A 19,648-nucleotide genomic window follows, 5' to 3' on the forward strand; every position below is an offset into this window, starting at 1 on the left:
GTCACAGCAAGATTCTGGGACCAGCGTCCCAACTCCTGTGCTGCCACCAGGACCGTGGTGACATCGCTCCAGTGTAGGGCCTTCTCAGAGTGGCTAGCACTCATCACTTACTGGCTGTTCCCACCTTGTCACCCACATGGACTCACTGCCCGTTAGACCAGACTCTACTCATTCCATGGTTAAAAGAGGTGGCGTGCACGTACAAGATACCCACTTAGAACAACTGTGCTTTGATGCTTTTGGTACTCAGGGGCCTGGATAATCCTTTTTTTTTTTTTTTTTGTTATTACACTTGATAAAAGGCTCAAAAATCAGGAAAAAGGAAGTGGTCCTAGTGCTAGAGCCTGACATGAAAATTTATAACTGCCTTTAATGGGAATTATTTAAAAATGCGTCCTGTAATGATGTCCCTCCTACTTTTAGCTCACAACTATTTAATAAACATTGATCAGAGTCCCTGTTATGCTCCATGTATTGGAATCCCTGTTAAGAACGTCGCAGATCACTCTGGAATCTACGATTCCTTTTCATTTATCTGATGGAATTTTCTTAGGAGAAATACGCTAACTTGGGAGTCACAGAACACAACTGATTTAGCCAATCATTTTCTCTTAAGAAGGTATTCTTTCTAGAATCAGACTCGCTGAACTTGCTTTTTATGCTATTTGGGATGACCTATGATCAATACCCAACTATCTCGGTGGCTTTCTATGCAAGAGAGTTCTGCAGAAGAGGGTGTGTGCTTGGGGAATGCTAATCCGAGTGAACAATGGCTGTTTGCTCCTGGGTGCAGCTCAAGGCACTACGCTGTCCTTGGGCACTCAGAGGACTGCCAGGCCTGGGAGATGGCCAGTGGCTCCGACCTGGATTCTGGGGAGCGGGTCCAGGCTGTCTAGGGCTCACGCCCCTCTCCCGCCTGGCACACCAGGCAGAATCCCTGCTGGGCCATGTAGTGAACTTGATGAGCCTGAAGAGGGCGGGGAAAGGAAAGTTCCTTTACTTCTGTCGGCTAAGGGATGGGGGCTCTTCTTGCGACCACTGCACATTTGTGCTAAATGTGCAAGGAAGTGTTCCAGTGCCAGGCACAATTTGCAAATGAAAGATACTAATTGCAGGTTACAAACTGGGGCAACAAATGGTTTGGCCTGTTAGAGATCACACATTAAACACTCCCAGAGCTTGGACCCACGATGGTTTGGGAGTCCCCTCGGCACAGGCCGGAGACGCGCACACCAGGGGCACCCCCCAGCATGGCTCAATGATGCCCATCTCCCCAGGGTTACACACCAACCTCCCCGCTGACCAGGTCTCACTCAGTGCTGCAGTAAGACAGGATTGCCTTGTATTTTCGTGATACATGAATCCCAACGGGAGGAATTTACTGAGGCTAGGGTCTGAAAATTTTTAACGTACAGAAAGTTAAATCTGCTTTTTGTTGCAAAGATTGTTGCTGTTGTTGGGTGCTGTTGAGTTGATTCCGACTCACGGCAACCCCATGTGACAGAGTAGAACTGCCCCATAGGGTTTCCTAGGCTGTGTAGTCTTTACAGAAGCAGCTTGCCAGGTCCTTCTGCCGTGGAGCTGCTGGCTGGGGTTCCAACTGCCAACCTTTCGGTTAGCAGCTGAGTGCTTAACCACTGGGCAATCTGGGCTCCTTACAGCAAAGACAGTCCTACCCTATACTGGGCTGTAGGAAACTAAGAAAGGATGTGCCTGTAGGTGGAAATCTCGGGGGTGTAAGGCTTTAAAGCTTCTTGGTGCTGGTGCCGAGTCACAGTTTTCTACCTGACATTTAAGAAGTAAGCATCTAAGGAAGCCAGCATACTGCCTCTTGCCTTCTTTTAGCCAATTGATCCAACGCTCCTGGAGTTATATTAACCTCATTATTTACTATATTAGTGGGAATTAAAAACATTTACAAACTTTATCAGCTTTCATAGTACTTTACGATGAAAGAGAAAAGCTGGCAGAACCATTCACTGGGCCTGTGCAGCAGGGGAATTTAGAATCGGCCTCTGCCAGCCAGCCAGGACGGGACAGAGACGCCAAGGTGAGCACAGTGCAGCATTCGGTAAATTCTTTAAACCGCTGAAGGGAACAGGAGAGAGAAGCATAACAAAAAATCATAAAACAAAGCTGTGTATATTTCCTCTCCTTCCATCTCTTTTTTCCCTCTCTTATTTTTAAAGTAGACGTGGGAGGAGGAAAGAAAGTATTTTAGAATTTCTTTACATTATTACCTTTTCCAATAAAAGAAGACCTTCGACTACAGACAGGAATCAGGATGTATCACCACTGAAGATAATATGTTACAAAAAAAAATCCTAAGGGGCTTCTTTATTATTAATGCCATCTCATATATACATGTTTTTTCCTGCCTAACCATGTTCCGAGCCCTGGAGGCACAGTGGTTAAGAGCTTGGTTGCTAACCAAAAGGTCGGCAGTTGGAACCCACCAGCCACTCCTTGGAAACCCTGTGGAGTGGCTCTCCTCTGACTTTAGGGTTGCTATGAGTATATTTATTTTTTTTATGAGTAGGAACTGACTCGATGGCACTGAGTTTGGGTTTTGCCCACGTCTTTAAAAAAAAAAAAAAAAAATTTTTTTTTTTAGTCTAGTTAGGGAGGACAAAAACCAAACGCCTCATTCCAAACTGGACTCAGCGCCTTGGTTGTGCTCGGCACTGAAGTCTGGTAAGATTTGGCATAACTGCATGGAGGCCTCCAGGGTGTCAGAGGGCTAAAGCAGAGGTGTCTGCAGACCCCACTGGGGGGAGTACAAGTGGGGGGCGGGCCCTGTAAGGGCTGGTGGAGTCAGCCTCTGGGGGTGTGACCAAACGTTCTTCCTGACCTCACTGGAATTCCATACGTGACATGTGGTGGGGTGTCCATATACAAAACTTACAAGCTTCAAACAAAGTAGGCATCAGAGGCCAGATAACTCAAAAATTTAGTATTAATAACCTCTCATGTATTTTCACTGTAAACATTACAATCTCACGGGAAAACTGGAACAGATCCCCGAAGGGCAGAAAGGACTCAGGTAACCTTTCCTGCTTTTATGCTGTTGATAGCTGCCGTCGCGTTGGCCCCCAACTCGTGGGGACCCCACGCACAGAGGAATGAAATGTTGCCGCCTCATCCTGCGCCATGCCAACCCGCTGCTGATCAGACCATCGTGATTCATAGGGTTTTCACTGGCTGATTTTCGGAAGCAGCTCTCTGGGCCTTTCTTTCTAGTCCATCTTGGTCTAGAAGCTCCACTGAAACCTGTCCAGCATCCTGGCAACGTGCAAATCTCCACTGACTGACGGGTGGTTGCTGCCCAGGAGGTGTGGCTACTGCTCTAAGGGTACCTGCTAAAAGAGTACTGAAACTTGTAACTGGTACCTGACACATCTGACTGTTACCTAGGCTACAACAGCCTTTTTATTTTTAATAAAGACAAAATGAGAAGAAAATTAGAAATTTAAACATTAACTGGCAGCAACCTAACATTTAATTATGATGCAGCGATCATAAAATAGTTACACTCTTCCCTTGGAAAGGATTTTCAAGACAGTAAAATCTTGTTTTCAGACTCTCACTACCACTCCGCTGACTGAAGTCGTCACACCAAGCCGACGGGAAAGTGTTAAAATGCACATGGATTTAGTGGGTGCAATCCTTCAAGAGCTTTGCGTGCAAAGGAGTGAGGTACAGTAAGGTATGATGGAAATCTTATCATGTGAAATGAACACGGCAACAAAGGAGCTGTTTTTTTTTTTTTTAAATAAAGTGATCCAACATGTAATTTTCAATTTTATAGTAGCCAGATTAAAAAATAAACGGGTGACATTAATTTTAATAACAAATTTTATTTAACCTAGTATATCCAAAATATTATTTTAACACATAATCCATTAAAAATTATTGAGTGATTTTACATTATTATTATTTTTTTTCAAACTGAGTCCTTGAAGGGAGCCCTGGTTAGCGCTTAGCTGCTAAACAAAAGGTTGGTGGCTCGAACCCACCAGCTGCTGCATGGGAGAAAGATGTGGCATTCTGCTTCCGTAAAGATTACAGCCTTGGAAACCCTACAGGGCAGTTCTCCTCTGTCCTATAGGGTCGCTGTGAGTCAGACTCACCTCAACGGCAGTGAGTTGCGTTTGAAATCCAGTGTGTGGTTTACACTCAGAGCACACCTCCTCTCAGACGACCACATTTCACTGCTCAATGGCCATGCGTGGCCAGTGGCGACCAGACTGGGCAGCACAGCTCTGCATTTCAGTTTTGGTTTCCTCTTTGACATAGCAGTTGTTTAAAGAGGAGTTTAAGGTTTAAAGAGTCAGGCTTTGTGTTTACATTTTTGCCTTTAATGGGTGGTTTCACTGCACTGGGATCAAGCAAAGCGACGGGTACGATTTCTGGTTTTTGAAATCGGTTTGTATTTTCTTTGCTGTCAACATGAATTTTTTATAAATGTCTCATAGCACCTTGAAAAAGAGATGAATTTGCCGTTTTGAGGGTGTAGAGGTTATTTTATTATTCACAGCATCCACATCCATCTGGCAGGGAGGGCTACTAAGTCTGACATGAGCTAAGTTAACATCTCCTGCTATTATTTTGTTTCTATTCATTTCCCTTTCTATTTTTCAAAGATTTTTATTTTATTTATTTTGATGCTACCCTTTAGGAACTTTTAATTAAGGTTACAGAACTTTGAAAACCTATTAACAGATTGAAATTAGTCTGTTTACTAGCATTATAAGTGACACTAGAATAAAAAAGCCGTGTTAACGGCAATTTGGAAAGCACACACTGCTATGTTTGCATTCAGTAAACACCTGTTTTACAAGGTAGCTGTCCTCACCATCAGGACCTGACCGGTGAGAGGACACTTACTGGTTCAGTGAGGGTGCTGTCCTTTTCCAGAAACTGCACGACACAGTATGCCAGCTAGAGAGAAGGAGAAGAGGATTAGCCCTTCATGCTAACACCAACATGTTGCTGTAGTTCTCCTAGTGTGCCCCTGGTGACACATGAACGGGGCAGCCACTGGGCCCAGGCAAGCTGCACTGACTCCAGGTGTGCCCCCTGCCTCCCCTGCATGAGGCTCCGAGGGGAGCTCTCAGGGAGGGGGTCTCGGGAGTCCAGTGCTCAAAAGACAATTCTTCCCCCATTAATTGCTGATGGTAGATCAGAGAACTAAAAAAATAAATCAAGAAATAGTCTTTTAAATTGATAGCAACAAGTCAGCCCAGGTGTGATACTGGGGGCTGGGGGGTGGGGCTTTTACTTGCGGCCCTTTTGAAGGTTGTAATGAACAAGTAATTTACTGGGTGGGAAAAACCAACTTGAAATCTGGCTCCATCTTAAATCTATGAACTGCTCACTTCTGCTGTCAAACAATTAATATAACAGCAACCTGGCTGGATAGAGAGACATCACTGGGTAACAGCCATCGGAGAAAACACTCCACATAAAATACAAATATTCCCCAGGAAGCTAATGCCATTAGAGTCCACCAATGACCATGCTGTCTGTAGTTTTTCCCACGCTGTGGACTTCCAAAGTGTGGCACTTACTCACTGGGTGGCCCGCCTGGTCCTGAGCCCCGTGACAAGTGAAAGTGAAAGCAGCACACTGGCTGCAGCTGAGGGGAGGGCCGCCCCCAAGTCAACAGGGTGCTGCAAGCAGCATAGTTTAAGTTCTGCCTATGCACATGAACAGGAGCGAAAGAAAAACCAAATCGGCAAGGTACTGTATTTCTATACAAATAACGTGCGCATTATATGTTTTGGGCCCACTGCTCAATCCCCCCTCGCTGTTTTTGTAAGTGTGCTATGCTGTGTGTTACATGTGGAGGCATGTTATTTGCAAAAAAAATACAGTATGTGCAGCCAACTAACTGGTTATATCTACTTATTGGTCAATTTAAAAAATATAACTGTAGTTATATTTCCACAAAGTTTAAAAAACCCCACAGCCACATAAACATTTTTTAAAGCACTTTTTCGTCAGCCATTCCATGGGCCATGCGCACAGGCCTCGTTCTGTAAGGCACTAGATTTTACGTCACACCGCAGAACACTCTCCTCCAAGAAGTCTTCCCTGATTCCTTTCTTAGTCAGCCACTCCATTCTCGACGCTAAAACGAATTCTAAAATTCTGTATTCCAGAGATTTGTCTGAATTTCTTAAAAGGAATCTCTCTTTATCTCCTTTATCCTTTAAATTATTATCAGAACCTTGTTACCTAAATTGGTAATGTGATGTAAAAAAGAAACCACTCCTGGTTAAAGGGCTGGGATCCGGCATCTTGTGTTTCATAACATTCGAATGAAGATGTGAGTGTGGACGAGTGACCTCAGCTATGTGACGTAATCAGGGACCCCGTTACCTGTGGGTGGTAGACACTCAGAGACTTCACTTTGTGCAAAGGTAGTAACACCTTCAATAAGAAAATCTTGTGCTCTTCTTTCAGTGGTAAGGCAAATCCATTAATTATACTGTGAAAAAAAGCATTTACACAGAGTTTTAATATTTACAAATTTCAGAATTAAAACAAATACTTTGTTGCTTTTCTTTCAGTTTTTTGTTTCTGAAAATCAGCAGGCAGAGTGTGCTTCAGCGAAGAGGAAGATACCAGCAGAAAAAAAAAAAACCCAAAAAACAAACTAAATTCCTCCAAGGAAGCACAGTCATTTTTTCTCTTTGTAACTACAAGTTTAAAATTCTGGGTTTACAGGCTTATAACCAGAACAGCAGGAGACTGGCCCAACAGCGAAGCCTCTGGGGACAAAAACCCCTCCTTCTCCCTTCTCAGGGCCACAGAGACTGGGCAGCTGGGTGGGCCTGGCCCCTGTGTCCCCATGCCCCCTCGAGTCACCCTCCCTTGGGCCTTGCCCCGCCTGACTCAGGCACAGGATTCTAGTGCTGCCAGAGGCAAGGCTGAGTGTGAGCAGGATGGGCGTTAGCTCAACATCCACAAGAAAGCTCTTCTCTTCTGCACTGAGAGGGGTCCTACTTCCAGCCTCTCAACTGAAGTGTCTGTCTCAAACACTGAGTTACACTGAGAGGTTCACAAACAGCCAAAGCCGTTTCTAGCTGTCCCTCCATTACCCATTCGGCCCCGAGCTCAGGGGGCGCTGCAGGTAGGGTTAGTCTTAAGTGGCCTGTCAGGATGACGTGCTCACTCACACGGGAGAAAACCCAAAACAAAATACCTGTTCTGGAAGAACAGAGAAACAACAAACCACACTTGTGGGAGGAACTCGGGTGCCCTCGCAGAGGACAGGCTGCATCTAGCACTTCAGAGGTCCTCGCAGCACCAGACAAGCACACGGGACTGCCTTTCCCATTTTACAGATGAGGAGGCAGAAGCCAAGAGCGGTAAGTTCTCGGCCCATCACACAGGAAGACAGGGTGTGCTGCCTCCACCTCTCACCACGCTGCCCTATAGAGGTGCCCAGTGAGAGGGGGCTGACACAGCGTGGTCAGAGCACAGCTCCCATGGGGACCCACGTGCTTCAAACCCCATCTAAACAGTGACGGCAGTTTTCCTCAGAGCTATGGGGTGGGACCCCAGGGCTACCAGATAGTAACAGTGCTCCTGGAGGAAAGATTTTTGTGTTCAAGCCATTTTGGGAGCCTCTAGACTAAACAAAAGTGCACAGGTCTCCCTGCTGCAGGGTTTCTGGGTGCCTTCACCTGCAAATGCACACTGACCCCCCAAGAAAGGCACAGGACAAGAGCCATTTCCCAGCTTGTCTGGCCACGGGAACCCTCGAGGCTCTCTGGAACACTGGGTTAGGAAGTCAAATTAAAAATCTAGCGGTTGTTGAGTTTTTTTTTTTTAAATAATATTTTATTGTGTTTTCAGTGAGAGTTTACAGAGCAGGTTACGATCCCACTTAACAATTTCTATATTAATGGACCATTGAGTTCTAAAACATAATAGCAAGCAAGAACTTTACCTGGATTAAACTGATGAAAACTTTGAAATGTTAATTATTTTATAAGTGTACGTACGAAAATATATATAAAACCAAAGCACTTTGACATATTAGCATTTATACAATGCCCTAAACATGCAATCGTGATCTATTCTTCTAGAAGCTTCTAGTATAAACCTGCTTATGTTACTATTTATAACACTGCTCTTGAAGAAATACTTGAAGTTGTGTTTCCATAGTAATGAGACTGAGGTATATGAAGCAGAATCTACACATGAACCGTACAGACTGGAGAGACTTGTCTCTTCCCATGTCCTAATCTAGAGCTGCCTGGCTTCTTCTATTCACCAATACCTTATTTAAATTCTTTTAGAGAATGGTTTACATGGCCTTGTTTTGGGGAGGCGTGTGGTTGAACTAAATGAACTGGAACCTTCTGGTATAAATTCCATCTGGAAGTCATTCACCACCACCAACACAGTGACTTACCTTCCCAATATTTCCAGTAATTCTGCTATGCCATTGTGATGCTCTGTTTCATAAATAAACCTAGAGAAAACAATTTGTCAATCAGACACAGAAATAACAGCTGGAAACATTAAAACTCTCTGGATAAGAAAACAGTGCTTTTAGGAGGAAAGAATAATAAGCACAATAAAAAATAAGGAGAGGTAATTAGCACATCTACGTGTCAATGCAATCACCAAGGGCTGCTGCTCATTGTCACCCACCGGCGGCCCGTCATGAACCGAAGAAACTCCTCGAACCCTGGGCACGGAGACACCTCGAGGGCTCCTGGGCACGCAAATACCGTGAGGGCAGAGTATTTATCTGGCTCAAGATTTTTTCCAACATTTTGAAAATTTTTAAACACACAGAAAAGCTGAAAGAATTTTACAGTGAAAATGCCCAAATTCTGACCACCTGGATTCTATAGGTAACAGCTGGCTCTGTTTGCTCCATCACATACACACCCACCTGCCCATCCCTCTGCCTACCCACCAACCCATCTCATTTTTGCCACATTTCAATCTGAGTGTCTCACTCAATTTTAAAGTCTCCAAATTTGAGCACAGTACCTGGCAGGGGGTCGGCATTATTTCCTTGTGGGCCATCCTTTTTCATCCCATTCAGGCCACTGCTTGCCTACCTCCCCAGTTCCCCCATGCCCACTGATAACCCTGAATCCTCTCCCACTGCAGCAAGGGCCACCTTCCTCAACCTCAAGCTGGCACAGCCCTGACCTCTGGGAGTCTCTCCCCGCCGTGTCTACTGTCTGAGGGTCTCTCCCTGCTGTGCTTACTGTTTGAGGGTCTCTCCTCACCATGCCCACTATGTCTGTGTGTCTACAATAGCCCCTGGACCACCCTCACCCAGCCGTATCAGCTGGGCTCCCTCCAGTCAGGGGCACCTTGATGATGGGGACAAGGACTCATTGTCACTGTGCTCCCAGGGCTAGGGCACAGCCTGGCACCTGTTTTGTGCTTACACACGTCTGCTGTCTGCTGAATGAACTGGGACAACAAGACGGAGCAGGGTCCCTCCCTGGAAGGGCTCCCACAGAAGCCCAGGGCCCACTCACACCTACATCCTTGCTGCCTGGTGCTGGTCTAAGTGACCACACGCAGAAAGCCTGGTGCTCAGTAGAAAGGAAGGAAGTCAGAGTGGTGTAGGGGGAAGAGGCCCCCTGTCAGATGAAAACTCATTTTAGAGACAGCTCTCAGCAAAAAAAAAAAAAAAAAAAAAGCATACAATGATTAAAAAGTGTCGACTCTGGAATTTCACTGTCCTTGTCTGAGACAAATGGAATATGAGTGACCTTAAGTTCAAGCAGAGGCCAAACATCCATAAAGTGTGCAGCACACCTGAAGACTGGTTTAAGCTTCCTGTGTTCCCAAAGGACCAGAGCTCATGGAGTGACCAATGCTCGGACTGGACCCTGAGGGACTTTGACAGATTTTTAAAAAATGGGGCAAGGGGTGTAGAGGGAAGTCAGCTCCCTCTGAATCTGGGCTGTCCTCGTGAATTGCTTTGACCAAAGGGAGTGACTCTGTACCAGTTTCTGGCAAGTCTTGAAAAGGACTAGCAACTTCCATTCTCCCCTCCAGGAAGCCAGCTGTGCCCTATCTGAAGGCGGACTACCCAGGGGCCTCCATGCTGTGAGGGAGCCCAAGCTCATCACACAGAAAGGCCATGTGGAGAGACAGAGCTGGGCAGCACCCAGCGGTCCCAGACGGCCCCGCTGAGGCAGATACAGGAGTTGAGGAGCCACCGTGGACATCCCAGGCTTGGTGCACACCACACAGAGCAGACGAACCTCCCAGCAAGCCCAGTCCTGACTGCAGAACTGTGAGAAATGATAAGCTGTTGTTTTTTTAAGCTACTTAAGTTGTGAGGTTGCTTGTTATGCAGCTTAAGATAACTGAAACACAGTTCTAGCTTGTTCCACTAACTTCGGGTTAGTCGCCACAACTACCAGAACTGTTCACCAAAACAGGCATCACGAGTTATTTGAAGTACTGTTTAATTCACATTAAAAAAAGCTGATTAGAATGAGAAAGTATACAAGTAAACAGGAACTTCAGACTAACATTTTTAGTAAGTTGAACTAAACACTTTTGAAATACCCTTCTTCTGAAAAGTTACAGTCACGTTCCATAGAACTAGATCAACTGAGAACACCTCATAAAATCTTTCTCCGGATTTTTCTCTCACATGAAATGGGGCGGGGAGTGTAGAAGAGTGAAGACTCCAACAAATAATGGGCTATAAATAATACGCTTACTTTTGATTGCATATATCAGGAAAGGTAATTATAGAAAGATTACTAAAAACAGAACAAAAATACCACACTGCCTCACACAGTGCCGGGAGTTTCTCCTTAGGGAGTTGCAGGGCACACTAAATTGTGTGCCACAACTTCTGAATAATAATTTCTCCAAGTGTTTTAGTTATTAAGGTTCTTTAAGATATGAGACATGTCCTACTTCTTTTATTGCAGGTGTTCAACAGACTTATGATTCTGTGATCTGAACAAAACCTATGTGTCAAAGGAAAAGCCCACATTAAGAAAAATCAAACCTGTTGGCGATGAGTTGATTCCGACTCACAGTCGCCCCTATAGGGCAGAGTAGAGCTGCCCCACAGGGTTTCCAAGGAGCAGATGGTGGACTAGAACTGCTGACCTTTTAGTTAGCAGCCTTAGCTCTTAACCAGTGCACCACCAGGGCTCCAACATTAGGTAGTACTTTAATTTTAGGCCTTAAAGGCTGGAAATTAAATCATACCTGTTTGATGATGTTTGAATAATGCATAGTAAGTTTTGGTAAGTACAGCAGCCAAGCAGCAATCTTGCTAAAAGGGAAGTGTGACACCAAGAAACGTAAAATAGGAAGACCGCATCTCAAAGCACGATGTCACCCTCTGGCTACAGCAAGTCCGTTGGGCCTCGTGGGGCAGCCCTGGGCTCCATGATGTAAATGCGATGTGGAAATTTGGACAAAGTTCAGAGAAAAGCCACACACAAATGAAAGGCCCTGACACCGAGTGCTGGCACAAGTGTGAAGCTAAGGGAAAGGAATTATGCCCCTGTAACTGTGGGGGAGCCAGGAGAGGGAGGTGGCCACCACTGCCTACCAGGCTGGCAGCAAGCGAGAGAAGCTGGTTCGGGAATCCCAGGAGCCTGGAAGTCTTGGCATGTCCCTCCATTCCCCACCTCCACCTCATTCCCCCTTTATTTCCCCTTGCTTGGTCATGGCAGCCAGGTAAGAAGGGAGAGACAGCCTTGCCGTCACCACACGCAGGCAGACGGCTGTAAGAGACATGCTGAAGCCAGGCTACATGGAACCTGCTGTGTTCTGGTTTTACAGGGCATGCTATCACGCTGTCCCATCGCTGTCAGGTTTGCCACTCCTCAGCCTCAGGGAGGCAGGAGCCTGTGGGAGAGTACAGAGCACACTGCTGGTGTGGAGCGCATCCTAGGACACACAAGGTGGACGTGACCAGTTTCACTCCTTGACACTGGTTCGGGAGCCCACCATGGGCTGGGTGCTAAGCTGGCCCTGGGATGTGGTGATAAAACAGCCAAAAAGGACCCCTGCCCTCTGGGGGACCTGACACCACCCACCAAGCCCAGGAGGCTTCCTGAGGAAGTGACGTTTCCGAGGCTTAGGAGGCGGAGAAGGGATGGTGGAAACTGACTTTCTGGGAGGATGAGGCAGCAGTGGCCAAGACCTGGAGGTGGCTGGAGCCCTGAGGCCAGCTGGCACCTGTGGGAGCGTGAGGGTCCTGCCTGTTTATTCAAGGGCAGCAGGACAGAAGCCCTCATGTGTGACTCAGGGCAGCGGGAGGAACGGAGCAGTGTTGGTGGATCAGAGACAAGTTAGGACTACAAAGCCAACAAGACTTGGTGAGGGATGGATTTTGGGGGGGGGGAAGAGTGGGGCGGGATAGGGCGGGGGGCAGTGAGAGTGTAGGAAGGATCAAAGTAAATACTACATATTACACTTGGAATGTTGTGGAATGTTCTGTGAGCCATGAGGCTGCAACCTGCTTCATGGTGAACCCAAATAGAACAACCTTTGAGGTCACCTTCTGGGTCATCAGCTCTGCAGCCTGGACATGCACGTGGCATTGGACACACAGCCCTGCCCCCACCTCCTGACCAGGCAGTGGGTGCCCCTGTACCCCTCAGGGCTCCCCACATGGTGCTGGGCACACAGCCTCGCCTCTACCTCCTGACCAGGCAGTAAGCACCCCTGTACCCCTCAGGGCTCCCCACATAGTGCTAGATATGTAGCCCTGCCCCCACATCCTGACCAGGCAGTGGACGCCCCTGTATCCCTCAGTGCTCCCCACACAGCACTGGACACACAGTACTGCCCCCCACCTTCTGACCAGGTGGCCACTTCTGCACCCCTCAGGGCTCTTCCAGTCTCTAGTGTGAGTTTCGAGATCTGAGATTTCCTAAAGATTAATTACATCACCCCTCACCTCTTCCTTCTGTCATGGGCATGCAATGGGGAAGAGTGCAGGGAGGCCCAGGTGGAATGAGGAAGTTGGATTTGGACAGAATCAGTCCATACATTTCAGAGGGAACCACACTCAGGTTAAGTGGCCATTTCAGAAGAAAACTGAGCAAGGGAAGGACGTGTGGTGAGAAGCTGGGCTCTTCCAGAGCAGCTCTTGGGGGGAGAATCAAGAAGGAGTCAGAGGAGGGAGGAAGGTCTTCACAGCTGGCAGAGGAGGTGGTGCTGGGAGGGAGGGAGGCAGGAGAGGAAGGAAAGCAGGCCATCCCCAATCTGGCACTGAGAAGTATGTGTCAACTGGGGTCCCCTGTACAGGACAATGAGGCTACTCAAGAAAACATTAACCCATTGCTTTTGAGTCGATTCCAACTCATAGCAACCCCATCAGACAGAGAAGAACTGCCCCATAGGGTTTCCAAGGATGTGATCTTTACAGAAGCAGACCACTATATCTTTCTCTCAAGGAGTAGCTGGTGGATCCCAACTGCCAGCCTTTCGGTTAGCAGCCAAGCGCTTAATCACTGCACCACCAGGGTTCCTAAGAAAACATTACTGGCCCTTAATCGGAGTCAAAGAAAATGACAAGGTGGGGGAGTACTGGTGTTGAAATGAACATCATGCAAACAGATAAACGCTATCCATGTGCAGAGATCACCATGAAGACAGATAAACGCCATCCACATGTGGACATCATCACGCAGACAGATAAACACCATCCACATGTGGACATCACCATGCAAACGCCATCCACACATGGACATCACCACGCAGATAAACGCCATCTAAATGTGGACATCATCATGCAGACAGATTAATGCCATCCACATGCAGACATTGCCACACAAACAGATAAATGCCATCCACATGTGGACATCATCACGCAAACAGATAAACGCCATCCACATGTGGACATCACCATGCAGACAGACAAATGCCATTCACATGTGGACATCACCACGCAGATAGATAAATGCCATTCACACGTGGACATCATCACGCAGACAGATAAACGCCATCCACATGTGGACATCACCACGCAGACAGATAAATGCCATTCACATGTGGACATCACCACGCAGATAGATAAACGCCATCCACATGTGGACATCATCACGCAAACAGATAAATGCCATCCACATGTGGACATCACCACGCAGACAGATAAATGCCATCCACATGTGGACATCACCACGCAGACAGATAAATGCCATCCACATGTGGACATCACCACGCAGATAGATAAATGCCATCCACATGTGGACATCATCACGCAAACAGATAAATGCCATCCACGTGCAGACATCATTACACAGACAGATAAATGCCATCCCCATGTGGACATCACCACGCAGACAGATAAACGCCATCCATGTGCGGACATCATCACGCAGGCAGATAAATTCCATCCACATGCAGACATCGCCATGCAAACAGATAAACGCCATCCACGTGCAGATATCAACATGCAGGCAAATAAATGCCATCCACGTGCAGACATCATCACGCAGACAGATAAACGCCATCCACATGCGGACATCACCATGCAGACAAACACTATCCACGTGCGGACAACATCACGCAAAGAGATAAACGCTATCCACGTGCAGACTTACCTATAAAATATATTATTTATCTGTTTTCTGATGTAAGCTCTTAAGCCTAAGAATTTTCCATAGATTCTGTGGAGGGTAGTTTTGAGAAAATCCCTCTCCCGAGGATCTTCACTGTCAAAGAGTTCTAAAAGCTTCAAGAAGAAAAAGACACTTAGTGACTCAGTTTACCCTGTTGGTCAGGGCTTCTACTGCGTGGGTTAATTTGTACTTTACCTGCAATACAAACTTCTGGTCGATATATTTCTTCGCTATATTAGGTTGGAAATCTGGAGACTCTAAAAATCTTAAGAAAAATTCATAAACAAGCTGGAAGGAAAAGAAAAAAAACCACAATGAGACAAATAACATGGTGTTTCATTAAATGCAAATTAAAATCTACCATGTATTGAATCTTTATTTGACTGCAAATATTAGCCTTTTAAAAAAAAGCCATAAATCTACAGAACTAATGCTAAATTACATGACTTAATTTAATTATAATTGACGGACAGTAGTTATTTTATTTCGCTAAGAACCACAGACTACGCCCTTAACTACCATTTAAACAAAATTATTTCCACGGCTGATGTCACCAGTGCTAAACCACACCAACGGGAGACCACATACACTCAGTGGCCACAACGGGGCCGAGACCTGACTCTGGGTGGGACTTGCAGCCTGGCACCTGAGAGTGTCCTGCAGTGTGTGGCATGGAGAGGAAGCTGGGCCTGCTGGGCAGGAAGGCTGGTAGGATGCAGACGCTGCACCCCAATCACCTGGAGCAAGACCAGTCCCCCGCCTTGCTAATGTGTGGGGTCAGGTATTTCTGCACACCTGACATGTTTTACGTAGTGACCCCAAAATACTGTGGGTGGAAAATGTTTTCTTACCGAGATATTCCCACGTTCTTGTTGGTCCCACCATCTCATCCCCTCCCCATCTCTTTGCCTCTTCAGCCCCCTCCCAGGGCTGACCCAGTCCCCCACTCGAGCATGCTGGCATGCTTGCTCACACTGCCTCCACATAGGCGTCCTAACCAGCCAGCCTTCCCCTCTCTGGTTGGCCTGAAAAATGCTTCCGTAAAGGCGGCAGCCAGCATGTGAGTTCTGCGGAGCATTGTGGGGATCCATGAAATCTGAGTGCCGAGAACTGTGAGACAATTCCATGGAAGTCCTCTGGGCCTGGATTCAATGGCTACCAACGAAATGGCAGGACGTGGACCATTCCACATCTCAGAAGTTCGTGCAAAGTGTTCAGACAAACATATACACAAAACCCATGAAAGCTTCACTCTTCTGCCAAAACTCTTCTCTTGCATTTATAGGTTTAAAAGGTCCACGGCCACTAGAGACCAGAGGTCCACGTGACCGGCTGAAGAGGGGCCGAGGGCCCAGGCACCTGCTTTATAGAAGAAGCCCCATGAACCCAACCGTCCTGTTTGTACCTGTAGATGAGGCCAGGCTGCTTCTAACGTTGGCTCATCTTCCTCTGGGTCAAATTCTGCTCCCGTAGGATTAGAGGAAGGTGGTAATGTTCGAAACATGTTAACTGCAAACTAAAATCCACATATTCCGTAATTACAATCAAGACATTTAACACAGGCACAGGAAACACTGCAAAGGTCTTAAGTGACTCTAGTGACCCCTCTGTCATGTGGTCATCTGGCCCACTCCTGTTCTCAAAGTTCAGACGTGGCGGCAGGAAGCGGCCCCCCTGCATAGGCGGCCACACCACACATGTGGTAGGGGTAGCAGTGACTGCGGGGACTTTCATTACGCTCAGTATGTGCAAAAGCAAGAAAAATGCCCAATGTCCTAGCAAGGAAAGGGTGAGATAACGAAGTAAACAGCTGAGATTTCTCACCATTGAAAGTGGTGAGAACATGACAAATGCCACATGGGGCTGGGGAGCCTTGGGTGACATGGGACGCAGATATCCTACACAGTCAACCCCCACGAGGGAGCAACGGTCAGGCGGGGCAGCTCTGAGTTCTCACGTTGTTGTCAGTTGCCTTCAGGTTGGCCCGTGACTCACGGCAAGCCCCTGTATACTGGGACGTTGGCCCGTGACTCATGGCAAGCCCCTGTATACTGGGACGTTGGCCTGTGACTCACGCCAAGCCCCTGTATACTGGGACTGGACTGTGGTGATACACTGGATTTTCTTTGGTTGAATTTTGGGAGTAGATTGCCAGGCCCTTCTTCTTAGTCTTAGTCTAGAAACTCAGCTGAAACCTGTTCAGCATCACAGCAACACACAAGCCTCCACTGGCAGATGGGTGGTGGCTGGGCATCAGGTACGTGGAGTGGGAATCGAGCCTGCGTCTCTCCCACACGGAAGGCGAGACTTATACCACCGGACCATCATTGCCCTGAGTTTCTATAAAGGACTGCATGCCAGGAAGGAGTGAACACATGGATTGAAAGCCTGGGTATGTGCCCGGAGATTGGAAGGTGAAGGAGCCCCCGTGGACTTAGAAGGAAATGATGCAGGAATAAGAAATTTCTCTGGAGTTTGGGTGATTCTTTCATACGACTCACACTCCTTTCCTGTCTCCGCCTTTACGCTGCCCTTGCCACCCTCCCTATCCCAGGCTCCTTTACTTCCAACTTATAAACATCAATGTTCTTTATAACAGATACTTTCTACATAACACGGAGGATTCCCTGGAGCAAAGATACAATTTAATGCCTACGTGGTTAATATGAGAACTGAGATCTCGAAATAAAGCAAAACATACATTGATGTATTAGTGATTAAAAAGTTGTTTTTTCTGCATCATCAATTTATAACCAATTTTTCTTCTGTCATAAGTTTAAATATGATCAGTTTATGCAGTTACCACATACCAGTTACAGGACTGAGCTCTGGTCACTGACTTATAGATGGGTGACCCACCACTCCCCAAAGCATGAAATCAAAACATCTGACATGGACAATGAACCTCAGCTCTATAATGACAATTAGACACTACCTAGGTGGTGTCCAAGGCAAACACAGCCAAGCTGCCTGGGGAGAGGAGCAGGTGAGATTCTGAGAGCGCCTGAGATTAAAGCTTTAAACTGGACTTCTATTAGAGATGATGAAAAGGTTAAGAAATTTGTCTGAGACGTATTTCGGGGTGGAAAAACGAAGATGCATGAGATCATGGTTAAAGGCAATTATTGAAGAGATACAATATACCCCAGTTCACTGGGACTCCTTAATAAGCTGGTTAGAGTCTGCTACTAGTCCAGGTACTGACTGTACCTTCAGGTCAAAGCCCCACTGCACAGGGTCCAGTCTGTCCAGCAACGTGCCCACCTCATGTCCTGACAAGGTCACCAAAGCCAAGAGGCTGACCAACCTGGTCCTGATGTATAAATCCCCCTTTCAGCATCCCTGACCCAGAAGGTTTCGTTATTGGTCAACCCTAACTGATAAAATGTTGTCTCTCACACATATCAAGAACATCTTGTCCATCATTTCTACCCTTGTCCTTCCCCACCACGTTGCATTGCACTGATTCAGTGCTCATCTTGAGAAAAGGTTAACTATCCTAAAAACTAATGTTTGAAAAAGAGTAGAAGGCAAAGAGCATGATATCTCAAGTTATTCTAATCTAGCAACGTTTCTTGGCACAAAAGCTTCAGGGGTCATGTGAGTTGGGGTTTCCTGAGAAACCACGGATGATACCCCTCTATCAACGCCATACCATGGAAACCAGGGGATGCTGCTTCTACTGTCGTCTAAATGTCAGCTCTCCTGTGGATCATGCAGACTCACTGTAATCTCGCCACTGAAATACACAGACTCCGAGTGCACAAGCAGGGACGTGTTACACAGAGAATGGCAGCATGGCACAGTGGGGAGCCAGCTCCCCCGTGCTCTGAGGCTAGAAGGCCTGCCTGGCCTTGGTTTTCTCATCTGTGGAAAGGAGTAAACCCCTTCTTTGGGCTGGGCTGTTGTTAGCACCACATAAAATGTACGCAGAAGCACTTTTTAAATGGAAAATGACTGTGCATAAAGTTACCATTACCCAGCATTTTCCAAATATCTGCGGTTGCTTCTCCTACCCCTCAGGACAATGGCTGCATGCCTGCGTGTGTGCACGCGCCTGGGGTTCACAAAGTTCTACCTTTCGCTGCCCTGACAGCCCCACTCTTGGTACTTAAACCAGCCCTGAGACGCGCTTTTGCCAAAGCACTGACTCTACTAAACCAGTTGTAAACCGAACAGCTTGAGAAGCAACTGCGTGGAAAATTTTCAATTCGGCAATACCATGCAGCCTTCCCTGTCGTGCATAAGGTCGCCACGAGTTGGAGCCAACTTGAGGGCAACTACTTCCTATGCCTGTGACATTTGTTGCTAGTGGATGACGTTGCTGTTCGTATTGTTGTTAGGCACTGCCAAGTTGGTTCCAACTCATAGCGACCCTATCTATGCACAACAGAATGAAACACTGACGGGTCCTGCGCCCATCTCACAATTGTTATGCCTGAGCCCATTGCTGCAGCCACTGTGTCAATCCATTTTCTTGAGGGTCTTCCTCTTTTTCGCTGACCCTCCACTTTACAAAGCATGAAGTCCTTCTCCAGGGACTGGTCCCTCCTGATAACACATCCAAAGTATGTGAGATAAAGTCTCACCATCTTGCTTCTAAGGAGTGTTCTGGCTGTACTTCTTCCAAGACAGGTTTGTTCATTCTTCTGGCAGTCCCGTGGTATACTCAATATTCTTCGCCAACACCATAATTCAAAGGCATCAGTTCTTTGGTCTTCCTAGTGTGGTGGCAGAACGGCAGTACAGTATAGCATATGAAGATGTTGAGATATGAAGACATACACTCCAAAAACGAACCCGAAACTCTAATGACAGAGGCAGCGAGGAAAGAAGGATTTGACTATTCCCGGTTCTCTGTTCAAACCCCTGAAGGTCACTCCCTCTGCCTTCCTCGTGTGAGCATGATTTACAACAGTGATAGGGGCTGCAGCCCGGTCCTCCTCGGGAGTGGAGACTACACATTGTCAGGGTCACACTGCTAAAGAGGGACACTGGGGGTTGGGGGGAGGGCTGCAACAACATTTTTTAAAATACAAAATTGTAATTTC

The 19,648-nt window shown here is 46.9% G+C and overlaps 1 protein-coding gene across 6 annotated transcripts in view; it reads right to left on the bottom strand.

The window, feature by feature from the left end:
• PPP2R5C (protein phosphatase 2 regulatory subunit B'gamma) overlaps positions 1-19,648 on the bottom strand; it is a 178,552-nt gene that overhangs the window by 20,197 nt on the left and 138,707 nt on the right. For all 6 annotated transcript variants that reach the window (XM_064292968.1, XM_010588836.3, XM_064292969.1 and 3 more), the window contains 6 exons: positions 16,003-16,113; positions 14,793-14,885; positions 14,580-14,710; positions 8,429-8,488; positions 6,385-6,493; positions 4,888-4,941 (listed from right to left, as the gene is read on the bottom strand). In XM_064292968.1, the coding sequence (XP_064149038.1) occupies positions 4,888-4,941; positions 6,385-6,493; positions 8,429-8,488; positions 14,580-14,710; positions 14,793-14,885; positions 16,003-16,113 (558 nt within the window). The remainder of the gene's footprint in view (positions 1-4,887; positions 4,942-6,384; positions 6,494-8,428; positions 8,489-14,579; positions 14,711-14,792; positions 14,886-16,002; positions 16,114-19,648) is intronic.

Source organism: Loxodonta africana, chromosome 10 (genome assembly GCF_030014295.1).
Source record: "Loxodonta africana isolate mLoxAfr1 chromosome 10, mLoxAfr1.hap2, whole genome shotgun sequence".
NCBI lineage: Eukaryota > Metazoa > Chordata > Mammalia > Proboscidea > Elephantidae > Loxodonta > Loxodonta africana.